The 19,296-nt window shown below is 40.2% G+C and overlaps 1 protein-coding gene across 1 annotated transcript in view; it reads left to right on the forward strand.

Moving 5' to 3' along the window:
* Positions 1-15,574, forward strand: part of GTF2E2 (general transcription factor IIE subunit 2) — a gene marked incomplete at its 5' end in the record, with an annotated part of 66,817 nt that extends 51,243 nt beyond the window's left edge. The window contains 2 exons of the mRNA XM_079726471.1: positions 13,686-13,801; positions 15,055-15,574. Of these exons, the coding sequence (XP_079582597.1) occupies positions 13,686-13,801; positions 15,055-15,171 (233 nt within the window). The 3' untranslated portion in view covers positions 15,172-15,574. The remainder of the gene's footprint in view (positions 1-13,685; positions 13,802-15,054) is intronic.
* Positions 15,575-19,296: the final 3,722 nt, after the last annotated feature.

The raw sequence follows: 19,296 nt of genomic DNA on the forward strand, positions 1-19,296 counted from the left end.
AACTGAAAGCATTTCCTCTAAGACCAGGAGCAAGACAAGGATGTCCACTCTCGCCACTGTTATTCAACATAGTTGTGGAAGTCCTAGCCACAGCAATCAGAGAAGAAAAAGAAATAAAAGGAATCCAAATTGGAAAAGAACAAGTAAAACTGTCATTGTTTGCAGATGACATGATACTATACATAGAGAATCCTAAACATGCTACCAGAAAACTACTAGAGCTTATCAATGAATCTGGTAAAGCAGCAGGATACAAAATTAATGCACAGAAATCTCTTGCATTCCTAAACACAAATGATGAAAACTCTGAAAGAAAAATTAAGGAAACACTTCCGTTTATCACTGCAACAAAAAGAATAAAATACCTAGGAATAAACCTACCTAAGGAGACGAAAGACTTGTATGCAGAAAACTATAAGACACTGATGAAAGAAATTAAAGATGATACCAACAGATGGAGAGATATACCATGTTCTTGGATTGGAAGAATCAACACTGTGAAAATGACTATACTACCCAAAGCAATCTACAGATTCAATGTAATCCCTATCAAATTACCAGTGGCATTTTTTTTTTTTTTTTTTTTACAGACCTAGAACAAAAAATCTTAAAATTTGTATGGAGACACAAAAGACCTCGAATAGCCAAAGCAGTCTTGAGGGGAAAAAAACAGAGCTGGAGGAATCAGACTCCCTGACTTCAGACTATACTACAAAGCTACAGTTATCAAGACAATATGGTACTGGCACAAAAACCAGAAATATAGATCAATGGAACAGGATAGAAAGCCCAGAGATAAGCACCTGTGGTCAACCAGTCTATGACAAAGGAGGCAAGGATATAGGAGAAAAGACAGTCTCTTCAGTAAGTGGTGCTGGGAAAACTGGACAGCTACATGTAAAAGAATGAAATTAGAAGACTCCCTAGCACCATACACAAAAATAAAGTCAAAATGGATTAGAGACCTAAATGTAAGACTGGACACTATAAAACTCTTAGAGAAAAACATAGGAAGAACACTCTTTGACATAAATCACAGCAAGATCTTTTTTGATCCACCTCCTAGAGTAATGGAAATAAAAACCAAAATAAATAAATGGGACCTAATGAAACTTAAAAGCTTTTGCAAAGCAAAGGAAACTACAAACAAGATGAAAAGATAACCCTCAGAATGGGAGAAAATATTTGCAAACGAATCAACAGACAAAGAATTAATCTCCAAAATAGAAACAGCTCATGCAGTTCAATATTAAAAAAACAAACAACCCAATCGAAAAATGGGCAGAAGACCTAAATAGACATTTCTCCAAAGAAGACATACAGATGGCCAAGAAGCACATGCAAAGCTGCACAATATCACTAATTATTAGAGAAATGCAAATCAAAAGTGCAATGAGGTATCACCTCACACCAGTTAGAATGGGTATCATCAGAAAACCTACAAACAGCAAATGCTGGAGAGGGTGTGGAGAAAAGGGAACCCTCCTTCCCTCTTGGTAGGAATGTAAATTGATACAGCCACTCTGGAGAACAGTATGGAGGTTCCTTAAAAAACTAAAAATAGAACTACCATACGACCCAGCAATCCCACTACCGGGCATATAGCCAGAGAAAACCATAATTCAAAAAGACACATGCACCCCAATGTTCATTGCAGCACTATTTACAATAGCCAGGTCATGGAAGCAACCTAAATGCCCACTGACAGACGAATGGATAAAGAAGATGTGGTACATATCTATAATGGAATATTACTCAGCCATAAAAAGGAATGAAATTGGGTCATTTGTAGAGACGTGGATGGATTTAGAGACTGTCATACAGAGTGAAGTAAGTCAGAAAGAGAACAACAAATATTGTATATTAACTCATATATGTGGAACATTGAAAAATGGTACAGATGAACTGGTTTGCAGGGCAGAAATAGAGACACAGATGTAGAGAACAAACGTGTGGACACCAAGGGGGAAAGTGGTGGCGGGGGTTGGTGGTGGGATGAATTGGGAGATTGTGCTTGATATGTATACACTAATATGTATAAAATGGATAACTAATAAGAACCTACTGTATAAAGAAAAAAATAAAATTCAAAAATTCGGAAAAAAAAGTGCATCAGCTATATGTATACAAATATCCCCATATCCCCTCCGTCTCGCATCTCCCTCCCACCCTCCCTATCCCACCCGTCTAGGTGGTCACAAAGCACCAAGCTGATCTCCCTGTGCTATGCGGCTGCTTCCCACTAGCTATCTATTTTACATTTGGTAGTGTATATATGTCAGTGCTACTTTTTCACTTCGTCTCAGCTTACCCTTCCCTCTCCCCGTGTCCTCAAGTCCATTCTCTACGTCTGAGTCTTTATTTCTGTCTTGTCCCTAGGTTCTTCAGAACCATTTTTTTTTTTAGATTCCATATATATGTATTAGCATATGCTATTCGTTTTTCTCTTTCTGGCTTACTTTACTCTGTATGACAGACTCTAGGTCCATCCACCTCACTACAGATAACTCAGTTTTGTTTGTTTTTATGGCTGAGTAATATTCCATTGTATATATGTGCCACATCTTCTTTTTTTTTTTTTTGCGGTACGCAGGACTCTCACTGTTGTGGCCTCTCCCGTGGCGGAGCACAGGCTCCGGACGCGCAGGCTCAGCGGCCATGGCTCACGGGCCCAGCCGCTCCGCGGCATGTGGGATCCTCCCGGACCGGGGCACGAACCTGTGTCCCCTGCATCGGCAGGCGGACTCTCAACCACTGTGCCACCAGGGAAGCCCTGTGCCACATCTTCTTTATCCATTCATCTGTCGATGGACACTTAGATTGCTTCCATGTCCTGGCTATTGTAAATAGAACTGCAGTGAACATTGTGGTACATGACTCTTTTTGAATTATGTTTTTCTCAGGGTATATGCCCAGTATTGGGATTGCTGGGGCGTATGGCACTTCTATTTTGTTCTCCATAGTGGCTGTATCAATTTACATTCCCACCAACAGTGCAAGAGGGTTCCCTTTTCTCCACATCCTCTCCAGCATTTATTGTCTGTAGATTTTTTTTTTTTTTTTTTTGGTGGTGGTACGCGGGCCTCTCACTGCTGTGGCCTCTCCCGTTACGGAGCACAGGCTCCAGATGCACAGGCTTAGCGGCCATGGCTCACGGGCCCAGCCACTCCGCGGCATGTGGGATCCTCCCGGACCGGGGCATGAACCCACGTCCCCTGCATCGGCAGGTGGACTCTCAACCACTGCGCCACCAGGGAAGCCCATGTGTGTAGATTTTTTGATGATGGTCATTCTGACCAGTGTGAGGTGATACCTCATTGTAGTTTTGATTTGCATTTCTCTAATGATTAGTGATGTTGAGCATCCTTTCATGTGTTTGTTGGCAATCTGTATATCTTCTTTGGAGAAATGTCTATTTAGGTCTTCTGCCCATTTTTGGATTCGGGTGTTCGTTTTTTTGGTATTGAGCTGTATGAGCTGCTTGTAAATTTTGGAGATTAGTCCTTTGTCAGTTGCTTCATTTGCAAATATTTTCTCCCATTTTGAGGGTTGTCTTTTCATCTTGTTTATGGTTTCCTTTGCTGTGCAAAAGCTGTTAAGTTTCATTAGGTCCCATTTGTTTTTGTTTTTATTTCCATTTCTCTAGGAGGTGGGTCAAAAAGGATCTTGCTGTGATTTATGTCATAGAGTGTTCTCCCTATGTCTTCCTCTAAGAGTCTTATAGTGTTTGGCCTTACATTTAGGTCTTTAATCCATTTTGAGTTTATTTTTGTGTATGGTGTTAGGGAGTGTTCTAATTTCATTCTTTTACAGGTAGCTGTCCAGTTTTCCCAGCACCACTTATTGAAGAGGCTGTCTTTTCTCCATTGTATATTCTTCCCTCCTTTATCAAAAATAAGGTGACCATATGTGCGTGGGTTTATCTCTGGGCTTTCTATCCTGTTCCATTGATCTGTATTCCTGTTTTTTGTGCCAGTACCATATTGTCTTGATTACTGTCACTTTGTAGTGTAGTCTGAAGTCTGGGAGCCTGATTCCTGCAGCTCCATTTTTCTTTCTCAAGATTGCTTTGGCCATTCGGAGTCTTTTGTGTTTCCTTACAAATTGTGAAATTTTTTGTTCTAGTGCTGTGAAAAATGCCATTGGTAGTTTGATAGGGATTGCATTGAATCTGTTTATTGCTTTGGGTAGTATAGTCATTTTCACAGTGTTGATTCTTCCAATCCAAAAACATGGTATATCTCTCCATCTGTTGGTATCATCTTTAATTTCTTTCATCAGTGTCTTATAGTTTTATGCATACAGGTCCTTTTTGTCTCCTTAGGTAGGTTTATTCCTAGGTATTTAATTTTTTTGTTGCAGTGGTAAATGGGAGTGTTTCCTTAATTTCTCTTTCAGATTTTTCAGCATTAGTGTATAGGAATGCAAGAGATTTCTGTGCATTAATTTTGTATCCTGCTGCTTTACCAGATTCATTGATTAGCTCTAGTAGTTTTCTGGTGGCATGTTAAGGATTCTCTATGTATAGTATCCTGCAGTGACCACTTTACTTCTTTTTTTCTGATTTGGATTCCTTTTATTTCTTTTTCTTCTCTGACTGCTGTGGCTAAAACTTCCAATACTATGTTGAATAATAGTTGTGAGAGTAGACCACCTTGTCTTTTTCCTGATCTTAGAGGAAATGGTTTCAGTTTTTCACCATTGTGAACCATTTTGCTGTGGGTTTGTCATATATGGCCTTAATTATGTTGAGGAAAGTTCCCTTTATGCCTACTTTCTGGAGGGTTTTTATCATAAATGGCTGTTGAATTTTGTCAAAAGCTTTTTCTGCATCTATTGAGATGATCATATGGTTTTTTTCCTTCAATTTGTTAATATGGTTATAGCATTGATTGATTTGTATATATTGAAGAATCCTTGCCTTCCTGGGATAAACCCCACTTGATCATGGTGTATGATCCTTTTAATGTGCTGTTGGATTCTGTTTGCTAGTATTTTGTTGAGGATTTTTGCATCCATGTTCGTCAGTGATATTGGCCTGTAGTTTTCTTTCTTTGTGACATCTTTGTCTGGTTTTGGTATCAGGGTGATGGTGGCCTCGTAGAATGAGTTTGGAAGTGTTCCTCCCTCTGCTATATTTTGGAAGATTTTGAGAAGGATGGGTGTTAGATCTTCTCTAAATGTTTGAGAGAATTCACGTGTGGAGCCATCTGGTCCTGGGCTTTTGTTTTTTGGAAGATTTTTATTCACAGTTTCAATTTCAGTGCTTGTGATTGGTCTGTTTATGCTTTCTATTTTTTCCTGGTTCAGTCTCAGGATTTTGTGCTTTTCTAAACATTTGTCCATTTCTCCCAGGTTGTCCATTTTACTGGCATATAGTTGCTTGTAGTAATCACTCATGATCCTTTGTATTTCTGCAGTGTCAGTTGGTACTTATCCTTTTTCATTTCTAATTCTGTCTTCTCCCTTTTTTTCTTGATGAGTCTGGCTAATCGTTTATCAATTTTTTTTATCTTCTCAAGGAACCAGCTTTTAGTTTTATTGATCTTTACTATCGTTTCCTTCATTTCTTTTTCATTTATTTCTGATCTGATCTTTATGATTTCTTTCCTTCTGCTAACTTTGGGTTTTTTTTGTTCTTCTTTCTCTAATTGCTTTAGGTGTAAGTTTAGGTTGTTTGTTTGAGATTTTTCTTGTTTCTTGAGGTGTGATTGTATTGCTATCAACTTCCCTTTTAGAACTGCTTTTGCTGCATTCCATAGATTTTGGGTTGTCGTGTGTTCATTGTCATTTTTTTCTAGGTATTTTTTGATTTCCTCTTTGATTTCTTTTTTTAATTTTTTTTTTTTTTTTTTGGCTGTGTTGGGTCTTCGTTGCTGCATGTGGGCTTTCGGGGCCCGGGCTCCAGACTCATGGGCTTCAGTAGTTGTGGCACGTGGGCTCAGTAGTTGTGGCTCGCAGGCTCTAGAGCACAGGCTCAGTAGTTGGGGCGCCCGTGCTTAGTTGCTCTGCAGCATGTGGGATCTTCCCAGAACAGGGATCGAACCCATGTCTCCTGCATTAGCAGGCGGATTCTTAACCACTGCGCCACCAGGGAAGCCCCCTCTTTGATTTCTTCAGTGATCTCTTGGTTATTTAGTAGCATAATGTTTAGCCTCCATGTGTTTGTATTTTTTACAGTTTTTTTTCCTGTAATTGATATCTAGTCTCATAGTGTGTGGTCGGAAAAGATACTTGATAAGATTTCAGTTTTCTTACATTTACTAAGGCTTGATTTATGACCCAAGATATGATCTATCCTGGAGAATGTTCCATGAGAACTTGAGAAGAAAGTGTATTCAGTTGTTTTTGGATGGAATGTCCTATAAATATCAATAAAGTCTATCTGGTGTATTGTGTCATTTAAAGCTTGTGTTTTCTTATTTATTTTCTGTCTGGATGATCTGCCTATTGGTGTAAGTGGGGTGTTAAAGTCTCCCACTGTTTTTGTGTTACTGTCGATTTCTCCTTTTATGGCTGTGAACATTTGCCTTATGTTTTGTGGTGCTCCTATGTTGGGTGCATAAATATTTATAATTATTATGTTTTCTTCTTGAATTGATCCTTTGATCATTATGTAGTGTCCTTCCTTATCTCTTGTAACATTCTTTATTTTAAAGTCTATTTTATCTGATACGAGTATTGCTACTCCAGCTTTCCTGTGATTTCCATTTGCATAGAATATCTTTTTCCATCCCTCACTTTCAGTCTGTATGTGTCCCTAGGTCTGAAGCGGGTTTCTTGTAGACAGCATATTTAAGTGTCTTGTTTTTGTAACCATTCAAACAGTCTTTTTGTCTTTCGGTTGGAGCATTTAATCCATTTATATATAAGGTGTTCAGTGATATGTATGTTCCTATTACCATTTTCTTAATTGATTTGGGTTTGTTTTTGTTGGTCTTTTTCTTTTGCGTTTCCTGCTTAGAGAAGTTCCTTTAGCATTTGTTGTAAAGCTGGTTTTGTGGTGCTGAATTCTCGTAGCTTTTGCTTGTCTGTAAAGCTTTTTTTTTTTTTTTTTTTTTTTTTGCGGTACGCGGGCCTCTCACTGCTGTGGCCTCTCCCGTTGCGGAGCACAGGCTCCGGACGCGCAGGCTCCGCGGCATGTGGGATCTTCCCGGACCGGGGCACGAACCCGTGTCCCCTGCATCAGCAGGCGGACTCTCAACAACTGCGCCACCAGGGAAGCCCTGTAAAGCTTTTGATTTCTCCATTGAATCTGAATTAGATCTTTGCCGGGTACAGTAATCTTGGTTGTAGGTTTTTCCCTTTCAGCACTTTAAGTATATCCTGCCACTCCCTGCAGAGTTTCTCCTGAAAGATCACCTGTTAACTTATTGGGGGTTCCCTTGTATGTTATTTGTTGGTTTTCCATTGCTGCTTTTAATATTTTTTCTTTGTAGTTAGTTTTTCATAGTTTGATTAATATGTCTCTTGGGGTGTTTCTCCTTGGATTTATCCTGTATGGGACTCTTTGCACTTCCTGGACTTGATTGACTATTTCCTTTCCCATGTTAGGGAAGTTTTCAACTATAATCTCTTCAGATATTTTCTCAGTCCCTTTCTTTTTCTCTTCTTCTTTTGGCACCCCTATAATTCGAATGTTGGTGCATTTAATGTCGCAGAGGTCTCTGTGACTGTCCTCAATTCTTTTTGTTCTTTTTTGTTTATTCTGCTCTGCAGTAGTTATTCCTACTGTTTTATCTTCCAGGTCACTTACCTGTTCTTCTGCCTCAGTTATTCTGCTATTGATTCCTTCTAGAGAATTTTTAATTGCATTGTTCATCATTGTTTGTTTGCTCTTTAGTTCTTCTAGATCCTTGTTAAGCGTTTCTTGTATTTTCTCCATTCTGTTTCCAAGATTTTGGATCATTTTTACTATCATTACTCTGAATTCTTTTTTAGGTAGACTGCCTATTTCCTCTTCATTTGTTTGGTCTGGTTGGTTTTACCTTGTTCCTTCATCTGCTGCGTATTTCTCTGTCTTCTCATTTTGCTTAACTTACTGTGTTTGGGGTCTGCTTTTTGCAGACTGCAGGTTCATAGTTCCCATTGTTTTTGGTGTCTGTCCCCAGTGGGTAAGGTTGGTTCAGTGGGTTGTGTAGGCTTCCTGGTGGATGGGACTGGTGCCTCTGTTCTGGTGGATGAGGCTGGATCTTGTCTTTCTGGTGGGCAGGACCGTGTCTGGTGGTGTGTTTTGGGGTGTCTGTGAACTTAGTATGATTTTAGGCAGCCTCTCTGCTAATGGGTGGGGTTGTTTTCCTGTCTTGCTAGTTGTTTGGCATGGTGTGTTCATACGGGAGCTTGCTGGTGGTTGAGTAGAGCTGGGTCTTAGCGTTGAGATGGAGATCTCTGGGAGAGCTGTCTCCGATATTATGAGGGGCCGGGAGGTCTCTGGTGGACCAGTGTTCTGATCTTGGCTCTCCAACCTCAGAGGCTTAGGCCTGGCACCTGGCCAGAGCACCAAGACCCTGTCAGCTACATATCTCAGAAGAAAAGGGAGAAAAGAAAAAAAAGAAAGAAACAGAAGTTATTAAAATAAAAAAGTAATTAAAAAAAGAGCAACTAAACCAATAAATAAATTCACCAATGATTGCAAGTGCTAAAAACTATACTAAAAAAAACGGACAGACAGAACCCTAGGACAAATAGTAAAAGCAAACCTATACAGACAGAATCGCACAAAGAAGCATATACATACACACTCACAAAAAGGGAAAAAAGAAAAATATATAAAAAAGGAAGAGAGCAACCAAATCAATAAACAAATCTACCAATGATAATAAGCTCTAAATACTAAACTAAGATAAACATAAAACTAGAAACAAATTAGATGCAGAAAGCAAACCCCAAGTCTACAGCTGCTCCCAAAGTCCACTGCCTCAGTTTTGGGATGATTCATTGTCTATTCAGGAATTCCACAGATGCAGGGTACAGCAAGTTGATTGTGGAGATTTAATCCGCTGCTTCTGAGGCTGCTGGGAGAGATTTCCCTTTCTCCTGTTTGTTCGCACAGCTCCCAGGTTCAGCTTTGGATATGGCCCCGCCTCTGCGTGTAGGTCGCCTGAGGGCATCTGTTCTTCGGTCAGACAGGACGGTGTTAAAGGAGCAGCTGATTCGGGGGCTCTGGCTCACTCAGGCGCTGGGGGAGGGAGGGGTATGGAATGCTGGGCGAGCCTGTGGCGGCAGAGCCCAGTGTGATGCTGCAATAGCCTGAGGCGCGCCTTGTGTTCTCCTGGGGACGTTGTCCCTGGATCCCGGGACCCTGGCAGTAGCGGGCTGCACAGGCTCCCGGGAGGGGAGATGTGGATAGTGACCTGTGCTTGCACACAGGCTTCTTGGTGGCTGCAACAGTAACTTTAGCGTTTCATGCCCGTCTCTGGTGTCCTGATAGCTGTGGCTGGCGCCCGTCTCTGAAGCTCGTTTAGGTGGTGCTCTGAATCCCCTCTCCTTGTGCACCCTTTTAGGAAGTCTGAGGTCTTCTGCCAGCGTTCAGTAGGTGTTCTGTAGGAGTTGTGCCACGTGTAGATCTATTTTTGATGTATTTGTGGGGAGGAAGGTGATCTCCACATCTTACTCCTCTGCCATCTTGAAGGTCCTGTTATAGAATTTTAAAGAGTTCTTTATTCTGGATACAGGTATGTTAAAAGAGTTATGTTTTGTGAATATTGTCATCCATTCTGTGAGTTGTCTTTTCCGTTTCTTGTTGGTGTGCTTTGAGATACAAACGTTTTTAATCTTGATGAGGTACAATTTATGTATTTGTCTTTTTGTTGCTTGTGTTTCTGTGTCATATCTAAGAAACCATTCCCTAATCCAATAACACCAATATTTACTTCTTCAAAGAGTTTCTGTTTTAGCTCTTATATTTAGATCTTTGATCATTTTGAATTAATTTTTGCATATAGTGTGAGGTGTAGGTCAAGTGTCATATTTATTAGTATGCTGTAATACATATAACTGTATGTATGACCCAGCCGTCCCACTTTTAGGTTTTTACCCAAGTTCACTCAAAATCCATGTACATATCAACTTTATTCATAATAGCCAAAACCTGGAAACAACTCAGATGCCCTTTAACAGTCCCTTCATTGCCCCCAAGTATGGTACATCCTTACAATGGAATACAGCTTCACAATAAGAAGGAAGGAAGTACTGACATGCCCAACAACATGGATAAATCTCAGATGAGTCATGCTTATTGAAAGCAGCCAGATTCATCTGCCTTCCTTAAAGGCATTAGCACTCAGAAATAAGAGATGGTAGACCTCAGAGGATGATGGTAACTATGACAGATATAGATAGTGCTTTTTCCTTTGCAGGCATTGTTCTCAGTGCTTTATAGGTATTAGCTCATTTTATCCCCACAACTTTATGAAATACATATTATTATCCCAATTTTACAGATCAGGAAACTGAGGCAGAGAGGTTAAGTAACTTAACTTGTCCCATGTGACATAGTTAGTAAATGGGGTCACTGGGTTCCACACCCAGGCCATCTGTCGCCACTGTCTGTACTATTCTGCTAGTTTTGTATTTCATAGGAAAGCTCTGGGTGTAGCCAAAATATGAATGAGTTATTCGGGAATTTAAGCAAAGCCTTATTAATGAATTTGCTTATTTTCTTTTCTTCTCTGGCATACTTTCTGTTACACAGTTTTCATTCTTAGCTCAAGGAGGACAGGGTTCCCTTCAGTTGAAAGGGTCAAATCTGAGTTTTAAAATTCTAGCCTGTTTTCTTTTCTGTTAAAAGACAGCAGGTTTTTAAACAATTCCTATTTTATTTACCCTTATAATTTAGAGCCTGACTGACTTTCATGATACGTGGAGGTAATCTCCTAAAACAAATCATTTGTCTTTAAACTTGATGTCCCCTAATCATTTGCTGTTTTCAAAAAAAGAAAAGTGATTGCTAGAAAAAGAGACTAGGATGCCTAGATCTTGGTTTCTAAATACCATTCTCCAGTAAAAGGAGTCAGGACTCCTTGGCGAACAGTTGGTTCCAAGTTTGGGGAAATGCAAGATGAGCTTGGAACATGTTTTGGTACCAGAAATTAAGAGAATGCTCAAAAAAACCCCAAACAACAAAAAAGGGAAGCAAGTCAAAAAGAGCCAGGGACAGTGTGAAGGGACTCAATGACCAAAGCCAGGATATTTGAACAAGAAAATAAATAATGATAGTAATGAGTTATGATCCATGAAATAAAATATATATCCATGAATCCATACGAAGTTAACAATTGAATAAATAGATTGGATCGAGAATCCAATCCATTTATTCAGTAGTCTTCCTTATGGTAGAATTCTAATCCATACGTATGAAAGGAATGAGGGAAGTAACATGCCATTCGGCAAACCCACAAGTATCAGTTGTTGCAGGCACGAGCCATCAATGGATGCTGTAATTAGCGAGCTAACGTGTGCTGAGAAACAGGGTGTTTAGGCATAGTCTCAGTACATCTCCCCACAGGGTGCTTATTAATTACAAAGGGAAAAGTATTAGCTTCATGGTGGAGAAATCTGACAGACACCACCTTAACCAGTGATCATTCTGACAGCCCCAGTAATAAGACATGTAAACATCATGGACCCTTGATGTTAGGTCCTGAGAAGGGCACAGTGTCTTCTCTGTGATGTTCTTGCCCAAAATGTATAACCTCAATTTAATCACAAGGAAATAGCAGACAACCGCACATTGAGGGCCGTTGTATAAAATAACTACAGGAGCTCCTCAGAAGTGTCATGGTCCTAAGAGATGAGGAGACACACTGGGCACACTTAGAGCCTGGAGCAAGGAGACACGGCAGCTAAACACAGTGGGATCCCAGGTGTGGTGCCGGACCAGGACGACCGGGACGGGGACGCAGGTGCTAAAACTGGTGACATGTGAATAAGGTCTGTAGATTAGTTCATAGGCTTATATTATTAGTTTAGATAATTTTACTAAGATCATATACAGTGTTAACATTAGGGAAAGCTGGGCAAAGCCTGTCCTGGAGTTCTGTGTACTAATGTTGCAACTCTTCTGTTAATGTAAAATTATTTTAAAATAAAAAAGTTTAAAAAATGTAAAAAGAAAACAGGTACTCTGTGATGCCCAGAGAATAACATTTCATACGTTCAGTGATCAAATTGTTGAGGATGTGCTAAACTCAGTGCCAACCATAGTAGGAAACTTACGAAATAGAATATCCACTCCCGAGGAGCTTATAGCCTTCAGGGGGCTGAGAAAGTCATGCAAACAATTGATTGTCATCTGTTAACTGGTTTCTGTAATCTATGCAGATGAAAGTTCAGGGAGCATATAGGAAAAAGAGCTCTTAATGTATTGAAAGAAATTTAAAAAATTTTTTATTTAGAGATGTTTTGGATTGAAATAACTTTGTGCCCAGGTCGAATTCTTTGTAATAGACTGTCATTTTTGCATTTGGTCACCGTCAGCAAAAAGCTTTTCAGTGTGTGACAGTAAACAGATTTCCTAAGTATCACTGGAGCCCCAGCTGTTAGAGCATCATTTGCTTCATGTAATACATATTGAAATAGGAAAGGGGAGAACAGTCTGGTCCAGCACAGTATCGCGTGCCTGCTTTGTTTACAGCTTGTGAATGGACCACTCTCCATTCTCACTTTTTACCTGAAAGTAAGGCAGGGGGCGGTGCCGGCGCCACCTGGATTAGGCCTCCGGGATGCCATGCCGGGGAGGAGGGTGGGGATGGGGGTAGGTGGTGTCCCGTGTGAGTGGGCGTGCACGTGCGAGAGAGGTCTCCGGTGAGCAGGAGGCCCAGCCCCCAGCCTCAGGGCACCCAGCGAACTTTCCTTTTTCACCATCCAGAGTACAAATGTCTTACGATTTGCCATCCTAAGACATTTTTTGTGCGTTGGAAAGTAGGTGTTAATAATGAAGTGAAACCTGGTTATTGGAGCCTCTCTTTAGGGACAGAATTTAAGATGCATACGAGTTTCATTCTGGACATGTCCCAATTGTGATCTCTTTTGGTTGCAGAAATGGTGGTGTGGCCGAGGGGCCGGGGTCTCTGAGCACAAGGAGTAGGCTGGATGGAAGGCCTTTCTCCTTTGTCTTCCAGGGCATGTGAGACAGTGTTACTGTCTCAGTATTCCTCCTCTCACTATTATGACCTCTTAGTCACCCATCCCCCATTTATTTGATTTCAAAAGGCCTTTTTTGCAAATAAGCTGTTGTAACTCCTCACTCCGTACAAAACTTTGGTTCCTCATCTCCCTGTGTGTTTCTCTTTTCCTGTAGGAGAGGAAGTGGGGTATACTGAGCTCATGAGAGATGATCAGGAATTTGAACTATTTCAATGGAGAACTGATTTCTGGAATTAAAGGAGAGGGTCAACTGCCTTTCTTCCCAGGAAAGCTGGGAGGCTCAATCACATGGCCTTCATTTATAGGCTCTAAAAATAGAGCAGTGCTGATCTGGTCTGTAGGGATGCAGTTCGTGTTCCCAGGCCCTTCTGCTGCTCTGTGTCCAGCATCTGAATGTTCCTGTCTTCCTTTGTTTTTATAATGAAATCTCAGATGTGCTCATTGGTATCAGAGGAGATAACATTGAAGCCTGATTTCGATCACACTGAGATGTTATAGCTTGTAAACATCTATTGTGCATTACTGTCTTGTTGGCACAGAGTTTCAGAAACTGTGGAGGAGTGTCACTGTGGATTCAATGGATGAGGAGAAAATTGAAGAGTATCTGAAGCGACAGGGTATTTCTTCCATGCAGGAATCTGGACCAAAGAAAGTGGTATGTACTCTCTAGAGGAAAACGTAACCCTCTGCTCTTTGAGCTGTTAGCCTGCCTCCTGTGCAGCTCTCGGAAGAGCAGGTAGGTAGGTAGTTCTCCCTTCCAGTTTTTTCTGTGTCCTAATCCTGTGACCTTGGTCAGATGCATTCAGATCACGTCTGGTGTATTGAGGGCCAGCGGATCTCTTTGCCCTCAGGGGCTGCTCGCCAGGTATGTGAGAGCCTCCGGGGCAGTCAGTGCCTGCTCTTGAGCTCCAGCCATAGGACGTGCAGTGCCCACGTGTTGTCCTCCCAGCCTCTGCCAGGGGCTTCATCATTCTGGCCTTTATGATCTTCACCCCACCCCACAACCCCTCTTGCTCCCGGAGCCCAGTGGTCTCGGTGCCTGGCTTTGCCTTAGCTCTGATCCCACTGAATTATCCTTGTGGACTTTCAGATCCCTTAGGAACCAGATATTACTGTCTTTATAGCCCCCAAACCCTGCTCATTGGAGGGATTTGTAATTGAATGAAGACCTGTGAATTCCTCGTACCAGCTAACCAGCTCTCTGCAGTCCAGGGACAAAGCCAGGATGAGAAATATTTCACTAACACCCTCCTTCCCTTGTCCACCATCGTGCCTCGTAGCTTGACTTGTTTGTGACTGTTTTATTCAGTGACGTTTTAGGACTCCTTTAAAAGGGAAAATTTATTGCCAGTGATCTCCAAGAATTAGTGTGACTGCAGCACTTCATGGTTTCCTGTCATTGCTTAGTTTGTTAATATTACGTGATATTAGTATTTCAGGTATACAGTGAAGAAAAGACGATAATATTTAACAAATCTTTCTGTGTTCATCCACTTCCCAATTTGCCCATATCTCTATATTTTGCTGTATTTGCTTCAGGTCTTTGTTTTAATGGTAATTAATGGGGGATAAAATTTTACACCTGATGACAGAGATGCAGAACAAAAGAGATTCACTGCCTCTCTTCTTATCCACTTCGTGCCTACAGTAGTTCTGGTTAGTTTTCGTGCCAGCCCGTTTATTCCAGGTGGAGGTGTGCACTTCACTGTAACAGAAAGCCCTGGTTTGTGTTTTCGAACCAGGATTGTGTGGATTGGTGTGTGTGAGGCTGGGCTGCAGAACAGAAAGAAGGTCACAAACCCTGCATCTCTTTGCTGCTGGTTTCTGGGGCACCTTTTGTAAATCCTCCCCATATTACCGTAGCTCTGAGTAGCTGTTGTTTCTAACTGTCTTTACCTTTTCCTGTAGGCTCCTATTCAGAGAAGGAAAAAGCCAGCTTCACAGAAAAAGCGACGGTTTAAAACTCACAATGAGCACTTGGCCGGGGTGCTGAAGGACTACTCTGACATCACTCCTGGCAAGTAGTGAACAGTTTTGTCTGAGAGCAAAGAGTTACAAAGTCAAGATCTTCCTTGTTGACGCTGGGATCTGAAGACTGACCGTCTTCCCATTCTACTTCCTAGGACCGAGGACAGGAGCAGTTCAGTTTACAGAACTAGTGCAAATTACCAAACTCGAAGCTTATTTTCATTAATGGGCTAATGAGAAATGTTATGTCCCCTGTTAACCTCCTGTTACTTCTTGGGGGAAAGGCGCTGCTCAGCATGGCATGCAGGTGACTTTGCTATTTATCTCTACTTCTAAGTGGTTCCTGGTTCCATTTTCCTTTTCATTACCTTAGAACAAGTTTGCCGATAGTTTTGAATGCAGTATTTGTTTATTCCAAAAGAGCATATTTATAATAAAATCGTTGTAGAAGGAGCTCTGAGACGTCAGTGAGTTCAGTTTGCTTCTTTCCATTCTTGGCAGTGATGGGTGGCAGCTTGTCTTTGACTCCCACAGGTGGTGTCTGGAATGCTGTTGGAGACTGAGGTCTGGGCTGCATTGCTGAGCGTGTGGATTTCACAGTTGGAACCCAAGGTATGCCTCTTGGTAGCAGGTGAAGCAGTAAAGGTACACTACATGTGATTTTTTAATGCTTGCTTTTAAAAGGATAAATCAGTATTTAGCCTCTTGGATTTCGCAAGTCATGTTCTCATGCTATCTCCAGCAAGGATGAAGACATGACTGTGTCCCAGCCCTGATGGGGCTTGGCCCTGAGGTTCTTCTTCTGGGGACTCCCTCTGTCTCCCAATCACTGGCTGAGCTCAGGAGAGCTGCTGTCACACATGTGGGTTAAGAGTTGTGGTGACTTTTGGGGAAATCTATGGTCATTCCATCATTCTATGGTAAACTACCCATTTTCCTTATCTGTGCTTGTTTTATGGTCTGTGGTGGCCCTTTGGGGTGATTGTTATGGTTCTCATATCACATTGTAGTAGATTATAAAAGCAAGGTTTGGTGTTCTCAAAAAAGGTATGATGATAGCCCGAAGCAGTAAGTACTTTGTGCAGATGACAAGGAGCCTTTTTGCTGTTTTAGTTTTTATCCTTTCTGTTTACTTCTCATCCATTTTCAGTGTCATCCTATTTCAGTGTCATCTTACCTCTTTCTTATATCCAAGCCCCAAAATATGGCATGAGAAGATGTAAAACTGAGACTCCTCAGGATAATTCAGAAAATGGGAAACTCAATCTGTCTTGCTTTGTAGAGGATTTTTGCTAGTAAGGAAGAGCTTTAATATTTTATGGCATAAATTAGTTCTCTTTTTAAAAAAAAAAAATCTGGAGCTGGCTTATCTCCAAGTATACCTACTTTTTCTGGTCTATACATACCCACCCCTGCCAGTTTTATTGAGATACAGTTGACATACAGCACTGTGTAAGTTTAAGATGCACAGCATAAGATTTGACTTACATACATCATAAATTGATTACCACAGTAAGTTTAATGTTACTCATTTCATATAGATACCAAAAACAAGTGATGAGAACTCCTTAGGATTTACTTTTAACAATTTTCACATGTATCATACAGCAGTGCTATCTGTAATCCTCTTGCTGTACATTACATCCCTAGTACTTATTTATCTTAAAACTGGAAGTTTGTACCTTTTGACCACCTTTGTCCAGTTTCCCCTCACCCTGGACCACACCTCTGGTAACCACAAATCTGATCTTTTTCTGTGAGGTTTTTTTTTTTAAGAATCTACATATAAATGAGATCTTTTGGTATTTGCTTACTCTGTATGACTTACTCACTTAGCATAATGCCATTAAGGTCCATCCATGTTATTGCAAGTGACAGGATTTCCTCCTTTTTTATGGCTGAATAAGGTTCTAGTGTGTGTGTGTGTGTGTGTGCGCGTGTGCGCGTATCTGCATGTATGGGGAACACGTCTTGGTTATTGTAAATAATGCTGCTGTGAACATGGGGGTTCAGATATCTCTTTTTTGACTTAGTGTTTTTGTTTCCTTCGGATATATTCCCAGAAGTAAAATTGCAATATTATATGGTAGTTTCTGTTAACTTTTGGAGGAACTTCTGCCCACAGTGGCTGTACCAGTTTACAACCCCATCAACAGTGCGCAAGGATTCCATTTTCTCTACATCTTCACCAGCACTTGTTATCTCTTGTCTTTTTGTTACTAGCCATTCTGACAGTTGTGAGGTGATAGCTTATTGTGCTTTTGATTTGCATCACTAATGATTAGTGATGTTGAGCATTTTTTCAGGTACCTGTTGGTCATTTGTATATCTTACTTGGATGAAGGTCTATTCGGGTCCTTTGTCCATCTTTTAATTGGATTATTTATTATTATTTTTTTTGTTATTGAGTTGTATGAGTTCTTTATATATTTTGGATAGTAACCCTCTTATCCTAAGATAAATGGTTTGCAAATATTTTCTCCAATTCCATAGATTGTCTTTTCATTTTATTGATTACTTCTTTTGATGTTCAGAAGCTTTTTAGTTTGATATAGTCCTACTTGTCTACTTGCGATTTTGTTGCTTGTGCTTTAGTTGTATCCAAAAGTTTATTGTGAAGACTCATGTCAAGGAGCTTTTTTCCTGTGTTTTCTTCTAGGAGTTATATGCATTTTAGTCTTACATTTAAGTCTTTAATCCACTCTGATTTAATTTTTGTGAGTGGTGTAAGTTAGGGGTCTAGTTTCATACTTGTACATGTGAATGTCCAGTTTTCCCATCACCATTTAGCTGTGGACTTATCATATATGTCCTTTATTATGTTAAGATATGTTCCTTCTGTACCTAATTTGTTAAGAGTGTTTTATCATGAATGGATGTTGAATTTTTTGGAAAGCTTTTTCTGCATCTTTTGAGATGATCATATGATTTTTTTCTTTCATTCTATTAATGTGACATACCAAGTTGATTTATGTATGTTGACCCATTCTTGCATCCCAAGGATAAATCTTACTTGATGATGGTGAATGATCTTTTTAATGTACTGCTGAATTCAGTTTGCTAGTATTTTATTGAGAAGTTTTGCATCTATATTCATCAGGGATATGGACCTTTAGTTTTCTCTTCTGGTAGTGTACTTTTTTGGCTTTGATATTAGGGTAATGCTAGCCTTATAAAATGAGTTTAGGAATGTTCCCTCCTCTTCAGTTTTTTGGAAGAGTTTGAGAAGGATTGGCATGAACTCTTCTTCAAATGTTTGGTGAAGTTCCCCTGTGAAGCCATCTCGGCCTGGGCTTTTCTTGGAAGATTTTTTTTTTTTTAATTTATTTATTTGGCTACACCGGGTCTTAGTTGCAGTGTGCAGGATCTTTAATTGCAGCATGTGGGATCTAGTTCTCTGACCAGGGATCAAACCTGGGCCCCCTGCATTGGGAGCACGGAGTCTTAGCCACTGGACCACCAGGGAAGTCCCTGTTGGAAGATTTTTGATTACTGATTGTTTCTAGCAATTGGTATTTTCAGAATTTCTGTTTCTTCTGATTTGGTCTTGGTAGGTTATATGTTTAATAATTTTTCCATTTCTTCTAGGTTGTCTGGTTTGTTGTATATAGTTGTTCATTCATAGTAGCTGTTTATGATTCTTTGTGTATCACTTGTAATGTCTCCTCTTTCGTTTATAGTTTTGTTGATTTGGATCCTCTCTTTTCCTTAGTGTAGCTAGAGGTTTATCAGTTTTGTTTATCTCTTCAAAAAACCAACTCTTAGTTTGGTTAATCTTTTCTACTGTTTTTCTGTTTTATTTATTTCTGTTCTAGTCGTTTATATTTCCTTCCTTCTGCTAACTTTGGGCTCAGTTTGTTCTTTTTCTGTTTCCTAAAGGTGTAGAGTTAAGTTAAACAACGAGATTTTTCTTGTTTCCTAATGTAGGTGTTTATTGCTATGAACTTCCTTCTTCGAACTGCTTTTGCTGTATCCCATAAGTTTTGGTGTGTTGTGTTTCCATTTTCATTTGTCTCAAGATACTTTAAAATTTCTCCTTTAATTTCACTTTTGATCCATTGGTTGTTCAGATGAGCATTATTTAATTTTCATTATGTTCAAGAATTTTCCAGTTTTCCTCCTTTTATTATTTCTAGTTTCATCCCATCTGGCTGGAGAAGATACTTGGTATGATTTCAGTCT

The sequence above is a fragment of the Hyperoodon ampullatus genome (genome assembly GCF_949752795.1).
Source record: "Hyperoodon ampullatus genome assembly, chromosome: 20".
Lineage (NCBI taxonomy): Eukaryota > Metazoa > Chordata > Mammalia > Artiodactyla > Ziphiidae > Hyperoodon > Hyperoodon ampullatus.